Raw genomic sequence first — 13,013 nt, 5'->3', positions numbered from 1 at the left:
CATCAATAGTGAAAATCAAAGGGTTCTTTGGCTGTCCCAATAGGAGAACCCTTTTTGGCTCCAGGTTGAACCTTTTTGGGTTCCAAATAAAAATCTCAAAAGTATTAGTCCACATCCCAGAGCCTCATTAAATGTGCATGAGAACTTTTCTGTGCCGAAGGACTTAACATTGGCTGTGATGTGGGTGGGGGGGGGGGTGAAGGTTAATGAATCCTTTCCTCTGTGGAAAGGGTTCTACATGGAACCAAAAAGGGTTCTTCAAAGGGTTCTCCTATGGGGACAGCCAAATAACTGTTTTAGGTTCCTGATAGCACCTTTTTATCTAAGAGTGTAATGAAAGAAATGTATTATTTATCTTATTGCTTCACCGACATAGTTCATCACAAACTCACTCTATACAAGTCACTTATATTAACATAGTCAGGGCATTCTATTTCAGTTTTGTTATTGTAGGAAGACGTTAAACGTGTTTATCAACCTAAAGTTTTGTCCTATTTTGACAAGTTAATCGTACATGCAGGTAGAACTTGCAAAACATTTATGATGACATCATATGCTATATTACACGTATGTTACTATATTCCACACCGACATTTGAGGTTAAAAATGTGTAAGGGCATATGGTCAAGAAGATGAACTCTCTCTCTACTGATTCTCTGTTGGAGGGATTTACATGTCAGCTTTGGTTAAAGTTTATTCTGGTTCTTTGGACCGTGAGATTTTCCGAAGCTCCTGGGTAGTTTGCTTAGAAACTGCAGGAGTTATTTGACTGCGGTGTTCGTTTTTAGGTAGTGTGTGAACAGGGCCCTTACTATATTGTCTTTCCCTGAATCCTCACATCCCTTTTCTTCTCCTTCTGCTCAAAACCATTGGAGGAGAAGATCCAAGGTTGTCCGCAGGGGGTTTTGAGAAGAATACGAGGTAAGAGAATGTGAGGAATCAAGGACAGACAATTAAGAAAGAGCCCAGTAGAAAAAATATAAGCAGTCTAATTGGTAACCTGAGAGTATAGATGATGTAACAAGGCACTCTGATGGTGTGGTGGGGCCTTTTCTCATTTGGACAAAAGTCCATCCTGCACCCTCTCTCCTCCGTGACCCTGAGATGAAGAGATGGGAGGAGGCTCTGGAGTACTGCAGGGATCACTACACCGACCTCCCCAGCCTGCTCTCTAAGACTGAACATCTCCAGGCCCAGAGCAAGATGGAGGGTGCCCAGACCGACCATGTGTGGACGGGTCTGATCTTCCTGGCCAGAGAATGGCTGTTGGTGAACGGGGACCACCTGGAGTACCAGGTCTGGACCGGCGCCCCACCTAATACCTCCATGGTGGGACCCTGACCAGAGATGAAGAGCAATGGGGAACCAGGAACTGTGAGGAGAGGAGGAACTTCCTCTGCTACAGAGCGTGAGCCCCAGAGGAGAGAGATATTACTGTAGTAGATATGATCATCTATGTATGCTCTCTACTTATTACTAGTTAACGCTGTCATGACGTTGCCCTCTTTGGGTACAGCGAGCACCATCCCCCTCTCTGTCTCCTACAACTAGGCTGCTGTGGTCAGAGAGGTTGTAAATTCCTGGAGGAGATGATCTCCTCAAGGCCACAGTATAGAGACAGAGTAGAGTTTTCATAGAAGAGAACAAAGGAATTTCTTCCACCTCACAGAACTTGAGGTCCGAACAACATTTATGTTCCGGAGAAGGTATAAAAGATCGGTGAAGAATCCAGCTACGAACTGGTCCGTTTGGTGCAATTTTGTGGGGCTCATGGGAGACAATACAGCCACATTACCATAACGTTGTTTATATAATAGCCTCAGATATGAGGTTTACATCTAATTGTTGTATAAGATGAATGAGTGAAGATGATACTGTTTGTAAAATTGTGTAATGTGATTTTGGACTGTTTAATGAAGGAAACTCCAATTCCCTTTTGAGTTTAACTAAATCAGAGGACCGCCCATGAACCCAGTTCGGACCTTGCGTCATGAGACAGCCTTTTCTGCAACTCCCGAATAAACCCCCCACTTTGAGAATTTCTCAACAGACCATGTTTCTCTCAATTACGAGAGGACAAAGGTTGCAGACCAGCTTACCTCAATAACGAGAGGGCCAAGGTTGAGACCAGACTGCTGAATCTTTTAACCATCCCACGTGGTTAAACTCTTAGACTATTGATCCCCACAGAATAAGAACAAGTCTTTGATATTAATTACTAGTCTGCAGCTAGGAATTCGGTATCATTGAAGGGCAAGACCGACACCTGCCGAAACATCTATTCTATAACAACATCGCTGAATGTTACTCTGAAGTATCCATTCTGACCACGGCAGAGAGAGAGAGACGGACAATTCTACAAAAGAAACAAACTTTTCAACAGCGATCAAGACGACACACTGAGCGTAAATATATACAGTGGGGAGAACAAGTATTTGATACACTGCCGATTTTGCAGGTTTTCCTACTTACAAAGCATGTAGAGGTCTGTCATTTTTATCATAGGTACACTTCAACTATGAGAAACGGAATCTAAAACAAAAATCCAGAAAATCACATTGTATGATTTTTAAGTAATTAATTTTCATTTTATTGCATGACATAAGTATTTGATACATCAGAAAAGCAGAACTTAATATTTGGTACAGAAACCTTTGTTTGCAATTACAGAGATCATACATTTCCTGTAGTTCTTGACCAGGTTTGCACACACTGCAGCAGGGATTTTGGCCCACTCCTCCATACAGACCTTCTCCAGATCCTTCAGGTTTCGGGGCTGTCGCTGGGCAATACGGACTTTCAGCTCCCTTCAAAGATTTTCTATTGGGTTCAGGTCTGGAGACTGGCTAGGCCACTCCAGGACCTTGAGATGCCTCTTACGGAGCCACTCCTTAGTTGCCCTGGCTGTGTGTTTTGGGTCGTTGTCATGCTGGAAGACCCAGCCACGACCCATCTTCAATGCTCTTACTGAGGGAAGGAGGTTGTTGGCCAAGATCTTGCGATACATGGCCCCATCCATCCTCCCCTCAATACGGTGCAGTCGTCCTGTCCCCTTTGCAGAAAAGCACCCCCAAAGAATGATGTTTCCACCTCCATGCTTCACGGTTTGGATGGTGTTCTTGGGGTTGTACTCATCCTTCTTCTTCCTCCAAACACGGCGAGTGGAGTTCAGACCAAAAAGCTCTGTTTTTGTCTCATCAGACCACATGACCTTCTCCCATTCCTCCTCTGGATCATCCAGATGGTCATTGGCAAACTTCAGACGGGCCTGGACATGCGCTGGCTTGAGCAGGGGGACCTTGCGTGCGCTGCAGGATTTTAATCCATGATGGTGTAGTGTGTTACTAATGGTTTTCTTTGAGACTATGATCCCAGCTCTCTTCAGGTCATTGACCAGGTCCTGCCGTGTAGTTCTGGGCTGATCCCTTACCTTCCTCATGTTCATTGATGCCCCACGAGGTGAGATCTTGCATGGAGCCCCAGAACGAGGGTGATTGACCTTCATCTTGAACTTCTTCCATTTTCTAATAATTTTGCCCACAGTTATTGCCTGCTCACCTAGCTGCTTGTCTATTGTCCTGTAGCCCATCCCAGCCTTGTGCAGGTCTACAATTTTATCCCTGATGTCCTTACACAGCTCTCTGGTCTTGGCCATTGTGGAGAGGTTGGAGTCTGTTTGATTTAGTGTGTGGACAGATGTCTTTTATACAGGTAACAAGTTCAAACAGGTGCAGTTAATACAGGTATATCAAAGGGGGTGAATACATATGCATGCACCACTTTTACGTTTGACATTTTTTAGAATTGTTTTAAACAAGTTATTTTTTAAATTTCACTTCCCCAATTTGGACTATTTTGTGTATGTCCGTTACATGAAATCCAAATAAAAATATATTTAAATTACAGGTTGTAATGCAACAAAATAGGGAAAACACCAAGGGAGATGATTACTTTTGCAAGGCCCTGTACGTACGGTCACTGTGGGGACGACGTCGTCGTCGATGCACTTATTGATGAAGCAGATGACTGAAGTGGTGTACTCCACAATGCCATTGGATGAATCCCGGAACATATTCCAGTCTGTGCTAGTGTTGGAGTGTTTTGCTGGTGCAGTGCTGGACTTTTGATAGAACCTGTGAGAAGATATTTATTTATTTCACCTTTATTTAACCAGGTAGGCTAGTTGAGAACAAGTTCTCATATGCAACTGTGACCTGGCCAAGATAAAGCAAAGCATTTCGACACATACAACAATACAGAGTTACACGTGGAATAAACAAACATACAATCAATAATACAGTAGAAAATATATATACAGCATGTGCAAATGACGTAGGATAAGAGAGGTAAGGCAATAAATAGGCCTTGGTGGCGAAGTAATTACAATATGTCAATTAAACACTGGAATGGTAGAATGTGCAGAAGATTAATGTGCAAGTATAGATACTGGGGTGCAAAGGAGCAAGATAAATAAATAAATACAGTATGGGGATGAGGTAGATTGGATGGGCTATTTACAGATGAGCTATGTACAGGTGCAGTGATCTGTGAGCTGCTCTGACAGCTGGTGCTCAAAGCTAGTGAGGGAGGTAAGAGTCTCCAGGTTTAGTGATTTTTGCAGTTCGTTCCAGTCATTGGCAGCAGAGAACTGGAAGGAGAGGCGGCCGAAGGAAGAATTGGCTTTGGGGGTGACCAGTGAGATATACCTGCTGGAGTGCGTGCTACAGGTGGGTGCTGCTATGGTGACCAGTGAACTGAGATAAGACAAGGCTTTACCTAGCAAAAACATGTAGATGACCTGGAGCCAGTGGGTTTGGTGACGAGTATGAAGCGAGGGCCAGCCAACGAGAGCATACAGGTCGCAGTGGTGGGTAGTATATGGGGCTTTGGTGACAAAACGGATAGGACTGTTGTAGACTGCATCCAATTTGTTGAGTAGAGTGTTGGAGGCTATTTTGTAAATGACATCGCCGAAGTCGAGGATCGGTAGGATGGTCAGTTGTACGAGGGTATGTTTGGCAGCATGAGTGAAGGATGTTTTGTTGCGAAATAGGAAGCCGATTCTAGATTTCATTTTGGATTGGAGATGTTTAATGTGAGTCTGGAAGGAGAGTTTACAGCCTAACCAGACACCTAGGTATTTGTAGTTGTCCACATATTCTAAGTCAGAACCGTCCAGAGTAGTGATGCTGGACGTGCGGGCAGGTGCAAGTGTAGCCAATGTGGAATGGCTAGCTAGTTAGCGGTGGTGCGCGCTAGTGGCGTTTCAATCGGTGACGTCACTTGCTCTGAGACCTTGAAGTAGTGGTTCCCCTCGCTCTGCAAGGACCGTGGCTTTTGTGGAGCAATGGGTAACGATGCTTCGAGGGTGACTGTTGACGTGTGCAGAGCGTCCCTGGTTCGCGCCCAGGTCGGGGCGAGGGGACGGGCGTAAAGTCTATACTGTTACACAGGCAGCGATCGGTTGAAGAACATGCATTTAGTTTTACTTGCATTTAAGAGCAGTTGGAGGCCACGGAAGGAGAGTTGTATGGCATTAAAGCTCATTTGGAGGTTAGTTAACACAGTGTCCAAAGAAGGGCCAGAGGTATACAGAATGGTGTCGTCTGCGTAGAGGTGGATCAAAGAATCACCAGCAGCAAGAGCGACATCATTGATGTATACAGAGAAGAGAGTCGGCCCGAGAATTGAACCCTATGGCACCCCATAGAGACTGCCAGAGGTCCGGACAACAGGCCCACCGATTTGACATACTGAACTCTATCAGAGAAGTAGTTGGTGAACCAGGCGAGGCAATCATTTGAGAAACCAAGGCTGTTGAGCCTGCTAATGAGAATGTTGTGATTGACAGAGTCGAAAGCCTTAGCCAGGTCGATGAATACGGCTGCACAGTAATGTCTCTTATCGATGGCGGTTATGATATCGTTTAGGACCTTGAGCGTGGCTGAGGTGCACCCATGACCAGCTCTGAAACCAGATTGCATAGCGGAGAAAGTACAGTGGAATTCGAAATGGTCGGTAATCTGTTAGTTAACTTGGCTTTCGAAGACCTTAGAAAGGCAGGGTAGGTAAAGGAAGTATTTGGTTATCTTTTCAAATGTAGCCAGAAAGGTCAAACAAAATACTACTAAAAACAATTTAGATGTCCTCCTTACATAGGAAAACACACATTAAAAAAAGATGTCTAAAATACATGTTTTGATGGCAAAACACTGATCAAGTTGATCCTTGTTTTTGGCAAACTTTTACATTTTTGCAACTTCTTTCTGACAATAATCACCCCCCTATAATCATAACCCTATTACAACATTTTGGCATAGATTTTTCCTGATTTGGATCAATGATTGGGTCTCAAATGATGACTTACCAAATCACTTTACGCAGCAGATAAAGTTCCTTCCCTCCTGACAGTCCCTTGTTCGCCAGTGCTCTACCTCTCTGATCAGGGTCGCACAGCGGAGGTGGTGGGCGGGGGAGGTCCAGGCCTGGTATGTACTACTGGGGGTAGCCTACCCGTTCATCCACATGTCCACAAGTCTCTGCTTCCTAGACAAATCCAGCCCCTGATCATGACATTCAAACAAACCCCTGCTCATAATGGGGACTTTATGCAAAAACGTTCTTGTCTCTAATGAACACATGGACATTAGGACTAAGTATTGATTTACGCTCTATTATGAATCAAATCAAATCTATTTATAAAGCTCTTCTTACATCAGCTGATATCTCAAAGTGCTATACAGAAACACAGCCTAAAACCACAAACAGCAAGCAATGCAGGTGTAGAGGCACGGTGGCTTGGAAAACCTCCCTAGAAAGGAATACTGCTAAAATATATATATAAAGGTAAGGCTCATTCGTATTTATATTTTTTCGCAAGGAGGCACACCATTTATCCCAATGCAATATGTTATCCTTGCTTCAGTGGAAGCGGATGGAATGTTGCGAGACTTTGTCTGACTACGGACATTTAAAGAGAAGGCACTGACGCACAAATGACGGGTGAGATCTGCGACCAAACGTTGGTAATAATGTGCCGTCTGTAGTGTGAGAAACTATTTTTACAGCATGAGTTCAGAAGCGGTCATTCTGTTGGAGACTGTCAACTTCGCTGCTGAAAAGCACCGCAATCAACGACGTAAAGACGCTGAACAAACGCCATATATCAACCACCCAATAGGTACAGTTGTTATAAAAACAATCTTAACAGATGCTAGCTAGTTAACGTCTATGAATGGCATAAGGACTCAACTAGCTACCATTAGCGCCTATTGATGATAGCTAGCATCTTCTGACCGGGGAAGTTTTGTTAATTAAGAGCCCCGACGCTTGTTCTGAACGTTAAAACATCTTTTGCGGTACGGTTTTGGAAACACAAGGAACATATATTTCATATTAGCTAGACCTTTTTTAAAATTATTAACACAAAAGGTAAAAGCACTACACACTTTTGTTTAGGGTAAGTGTTCCCACGGTCTCATCTCCATGGTACAGCGCTTGTTTACTGAAGACAGAGGCATTCATGTGCTAATTAGCTGTCTGCATCTGTTGTCACTGAAAGATGCTGTCAGCTGCATCTGTTAACCTGTTAACAGTGCACAGTAAGTGTGTGTTTTGTATTTGGAAAATTATTTTTGATATAAAAGTTTGTTTCTAGAAATGTACTGTAATTGAGAATTGATTCATGTTTAGATTGAGTATTTAGCGGTTTTGGCTGCAAGGGCCAATTTGCCTCTAAACATGCAAGGTCCTTGGACGATAAGGAGTAACGTTATTCTCTAGTCCATTATTGAGAGAGGTCCTTAGCAATAACTCTCTCACTGCTCGAACTTCAGTGTATGGATATCTGCATTTACATTTGCTGTGTTTATAATTTTGCAGGTGTGGCAAGGATCCTAAGCCATGAAGGTGGGATCACAGACATTGAAGTTTTGCAAGTAAGTGTTTTACGTATCAGACAAACTCAAAATACTTTCTTGCATACTTGTTCCTGGAGGGCAATATTTTAAATCGTAATGAAATTATATTATTAAGTATAGACGAGTCAATGGGCAATGTTAAGCTCATGAAAACATTAAACATTTGTGTTACGAGTTTGTGTTATTAACAGGAAGGTCATGACTGATATTTATATTTTCCAACTGTCCTCAGGCAGCTTTGCTCCATGACACAGTGGAGGACACTGACACCAGCATAGGAGAACTACAGGCCATCTTTGGGCAAACGGTGTCTCGAATTGTTCAGGAAGTGACAGATGATAAGGCGCTACCCAAGCATGAGAGGAAACGTCAGCAGGTGGAGCATGCACCTCACGCCAGCCACCAGGCCAAACTGGTCAAACTGGCTGACAAACTGTACAACCTGAGGGACCTGAACCGCTGCACACCTACAGGTGATTGATTGACAGGCTCACTTTTCTGTTGATCTAGTCAGGTAATTATCTCCTACACAGATTCTAGCCAAGTTAACACAACGCTGTGCAATTTTCCTTATTTTGACCACTTTCTCTCTCTGGCCTCCATTGACTTAGTCACACATTTTGGCCAACCTACAAGTGTAAAAACTCCAATAACCTTTGAACGGTGAAATGGGGTTTATATGATAGTGAAATGGGGTTTGGACCATTGGTTCTCTCATAGGATAACCAACACAAATAACATATTTTACACAGAGGGTCCAAAAATATGCTTTTTTGATTGTCTATCTTCTCAAATCATGTCTGCTATATGCATCTGCTGCTAAATCATGGCCGCTGCTAAATCATGGCCGCTACTGCGGGATGGTAAATGTTGTCAGAAGTTAACTTAAATGACTAAGCAGTCGATGGACAAGGTATGACAACAATCCATGCTTTGGTTTTGTTATCCACCATTTCAAATGCTAACTTTTTAGCATTTTTGGCACATCCAATGCATGCGAATGGTTTCTTTATTAGCATTTTCACGCGTCATGTCCAAATCCTAAAGTATCTATAAAAAAAAAAATATATATATATATATATATATATAACTCAATGTTACTGTGCGAAAATGCTAATATAGGTACCATTGACTTGCATTGGATTTGTGCCACAAATGTGAGTGACTGATTCTTAAAAAAAAAAAAAAGCAAGAGCAGCACCATCTAGTGGTTAGAAGCTGGTGAATCAGAATGCAGGATGGGACATAAACCTAACAACCTCCATGACCAATTTCTCTGAACTGGGGAAACTGATCTTTATTTTCTAATTATCTCTCTGGCTCATTGCTTCTCTTTACTTCCCTCTCGTTGTCTGACTGTCCCTCTCTTTACCCCTGTCCCATATCTTATATTTAAATCTGTGTTGTGGTTGCCAGGTTGGCCGGCAGAGCGTGTTCAGGAGTACTTTGTGTGGGCAGCCCAGGTAGTGAGAGGACTGAGGGGGACCAACCCAGCACTGGAGAGACAACTAGAGGAGCTCTTCAAGCAGAGGGGGGTTGAGCTTTGACACCTCTCTACTTCTGATACCAGGTGGCACAACACAGCAACTCTTGATGCACACTTTTGTAAAGAGTTCATGTGAAAATATTTGAGCATATTGTCTTCAAAATAGGAGCCTTCTCCATCGAATAAACTCTAAGCTCTAAGGATTTATTTTTTATGGGTAATTTATTATTCATTCATTCTACAGTAATTTGCATACATTGTCTGTAGAACTGGCAAACCATCAATGTCACCTTGAGTTTTCTCGTATTGAATAAAGCAAAGATATGCATCATTTTGTGAAGATGAAAGGCTGTTGTGGAAATTCACCACCATGTCATGGAAATGTCCACCAGGGACACTTAAGTCAATCTTAAATGAATGATCCTTTATTATCAGCGCGCTGGAGAGGTTCCAACTCAATGCACTATAGAACACATGTCAATCAGGAGCTCTGCTGGGGCAGTCCCAACTGTTGTCTTATATATGGCTATACACAGACATGTTATATTTGCATAATTAATTCATCATTACTGTTTTGTTTCATACATGTGACCGACCAGTACTGGTTCATAACATGTGACAGACCAATACCTCAAAGCTTCTTCTCTCTAAGCCGAGACCTTGAAACTGAGAACTTTTGTTCTTAGAAAAGCACAAACGTTAAACATTTCCAGCACAGTTACTTTTGTAAATCATAGTTTGCAGGACTCGTCTGAGTTCTGATATGTGTTGTTTTATCACCTACGTTGTATCTGTTGCCTTTTGTATCATTAATACTGACAATCAAAGATGAGGTAGATTTTTCATAGATAAGGTCGGAGCTAGTAAGGGGGGAAAAGTCTAGTGTAAGTTAATGAAAATCCTTTGGGAGGGGGCACAGAACCGTATAGAATTTCTTTGTATGCTCTACCGTTAAGATTTCCCTTCACTGGAACCAAGGGGCCTAGGCTGAGCCATGAAAAATATCCCCATTATTCCTCCTTGACAAAACTTTACAGTTAGCACTATCCATACCTTCAGCACTCGGTGGTCCTATTCTGTGAGCCTTGTGGCCTACCACTTCACTGCTGAGCCGTTGTTGCTCTTAGACATTTCCACTTCACAATAACAGCACTTACAGTTGACACTCAAACCTCAAAAGTGGTCTCCTGATGTGGTTTAAGCATTGTTATGGACTTAGATAATACAATTACGTTGTTTTCTGTAAGAAAAAGTGTAACAGAACGAAAACCTTACAGAAATGGGGAAAAATCTGAAACCTGTGAATTTGTGACTCAGTTGGCAGCCTCATTTATCTGTTTCAGTAGTAGGCCTACTATTAGCCTACTGCACAGTACAGCATGGGTTGGTCTGACTGTGAAAGACCAATATGGGATTCAACATTTTAGGTCATTCATAGTGTATGTCACTGTTTCTCATATATTTCCACACAGGGCGCCTTTCCTTCGCCGGACGAGCCCTTTGGCAAAATGAGAGTATACCCACTTCTCCAGGCACCACTACAGCCCTGGTTAAATATGTAGGTTAAATATGTAGCATCAAATATGGTCAAGAATATTGAGTTCTCTGAACTCACTACTGATTCTCTGTTGGAGGGATTTACATGTCAACTTTGGTTCAAGTTTATTCGTGTTCTTTGGACCGTGAGATTTTCTGAAGCTCCTGGGTAGAATTTGCTTAAAAGATGCAGCCATTATTTGACTGCGGTGTTCCTTTTTAGGCAATGTGTGTACAGGGCCCTTACTCTATTTTCTTACCCTGAATCTTCACATCCACTTTCAAAGTCTCTCCCCTCTGACGCTGTCCTTCAATTCATTTAGAGAAGGCGAGGAAAGAGGATGTGGCCAATCAGAAAACCTATGAGGAAGAGTCATGGATTGGTTGGCTAGATTAAGGAGGCACTCTGATTGGTGGGCTGTGTGGACACATGAGAGGGGGCCAGTAGAGTAGCAGCAGGTTCATAATATCAGCAGCAGCAGTGGGGTCAGCTCCGCTCCACACCTACTGAGCACTGGGGCATCATGCAGAGGAAGAGTAGCTTCACTGGTCTCCTCATCACTGCTCTGTGTGCAGTGGCCTCTGGTAAACTCAGAGAATATCACTATGTGTCTGAAGAGAAGACCTGGTCAGAGGCTCAGCAGTACTGTCATGAGCACTACACTGACCTGGCCTTCATCAGCAACCAGGAAGAAGTATATCAGCTCCTTCCCATTTCAAGGGGTGATTGGACCTGGATTGGTTTGCACAGAGATGCTAATGACCCAACAGGATGGACATGGTCAGGAGGAGAGAACTCAGCATTTAGGTTTTGGAAGTCAGGAGAGCCAAACAATGCTGGTGGCATTGAGGACTGTGTCATGGTACAGTGGGATATGAGATGGATGGATTCGCTTTGCTCCCGGACACTCCCCTTCTTATGCTACAAGGAGAAGCTGATCCTGGTTCAGGAGATGAAGACGTGGGAGGAGGCTCTGGAGTACTGCAGGGGTCACTACACCGACCTCCCCAGCCTGCTCTCTAAGACTGAACATCTCCAGGCCCAGAGCAAGATGGAGGGTGCCCAGACCGACCATGTGTGGACGGGTCTGATCTTCTTGGCCAGAGAATGGCTGTGGGTGAACGGGGACCACCTGGAGTACCAGGCCTGGTCTGGCGGGAAGCTGCCCCACTGCCCCGCCCAATACCTCCACTGTGGGACCCTGACCAGAGATGGAGAGCACTGGGGAACCAGGAACTGTGAGGAGAGGAGGAACTTCCTCTGCTACAGAGCGTGAGCCCCAGAGGAGAGAGATATTACTGTAGTAGATATGATTATCTATGGATGCTCTCTACTTATTACAAGTTAACGCTGTGATTGGTTATTCACCCTATTTACTTGTTGATGCATATAAACCTATTGGGTTTAACCCACGGGGCGGCAGGTAGCCTAGCGATTAGAGCGTTGGGCCAGTAACCAAAAGATTGCTGGTTCGAATATCTGAGCCGAAAAGGTGAAAAATCTGTTGATGTGCCCTTTAGCAGGACACTGAACCCTACTGTGCTCCAGTGGCGCCGTACTACAATGGCTGACCCTGTAAAACAACACAATTCCTGCACCTTTCTGGTGTATGTGACAATAAAACATATATATTTTTTTGTGTGTGTTTTCTACAATAGTCTACTATTTTTCTTCCTGTAGATACCGTGGTTATGATAGTGGGTGCTTTGTGTGTACAAAGACCATAACACTGGGCACAGATAACACTGGGCACAGATGTCAGTTCAATGTCTAGTTTTGATAACATTTAATTGAGTTGGTAATTAACTTATTTTTTTTACCATGTCATTCGATTTAGGTAGGGTAAAAAAATATAGACAAGAACTCACGGAATTCCTTCAGGTTGATGACTCTGCAAATCCAATCAGTTTTCCTCTTTGATTCATCCCCATCAGAATGAGAAACAGTAACAGTAGATATGAACGTACACATCATGTATTGAATATCATGTAAGGAAACCAACTGTTGGTATGAAATAAATAAATAACTTAGACAAAGATAAGACCTTCCTTCTCATTTTTATTGGTGCACC

At 43.2% G+C, this 13,013-nt stretch overlaps 1 protein-coding gene across 1 annotated transcript; it reads left to right on the top strand.

Annotated features, from left to right (window-relative positions):
• Positions 1–7,010: 7,010 nt before the first annotated feature.
• Positions 7,011–12,978, top strand: LOC139411669 (guanosine-3',5'-bis(diphosphate) 3'-pyrophosphohydrolase MESH1-like). Its single transcript, XM_071158289.1, has 4 exons — positions 7,011–7,180; positions 7,882–7,937; positions 8,152–8,392; positions 9,336–12,978. The coding sequence occupies exons 1-4, from the start codon at positions 7,069–7,071 to the stop codon at positions 9,464–9,466; spliced, it is 540 nt and encodes a 179-aa protein (XP_071014390.1). The 5' UTR covers positions 7,011–7,068; the 3' UTR covers positions 9,467–12,978.
• Positions 12,979–13,013: the final 35 nt, after the last annotated feature.

The sequence above is a fragment of the Oncorhynchus clarkii genome, chromosome 6, assembly GCF_045791955.1.
Source record: "Oncorhynchus clarkii lewisi isolate Uvic-CL-2024 chromosome 6, UVic_Ocla_1.0, whole genome shotgun sequence".
NCBI lineage: Eukaryota > Metazoa > Chordata > Actinopteri > Salmoniformes > Salmonidae > Oncorhynchus > Oncorhynchus clarkii.
Note: the sequence above shows the minus strand (reverse complement) of the source record. Positions and strands in the feature narration are given on the sequence as shown.

Excerpts from the sequence above, each read along its gene's own strand:
- LOC139411669 (XM_071158289.1), top strand. The coding sequence starts at position 7,069 with ATGAGTTCAGAAGCGGTCATTCTGTTGGAGACTGTCAACTTCGCTGCT. Across the intron at positions 7,181-7,881 it reads ATATATCAACCACCCAATAG|GTGTGGCAAGGATCCTAAGC; the intron begins GTACAGTTGTTA and ends ATAATTTTGCAG. Across the intron at positions 8,393-9,335 it reads GAACCGCTGCACACCTACAG|GTTGGCCGGCAGAGCGTGTT; the intron begins GTGATTGATTGA and ends TGTGGTTGCCAG.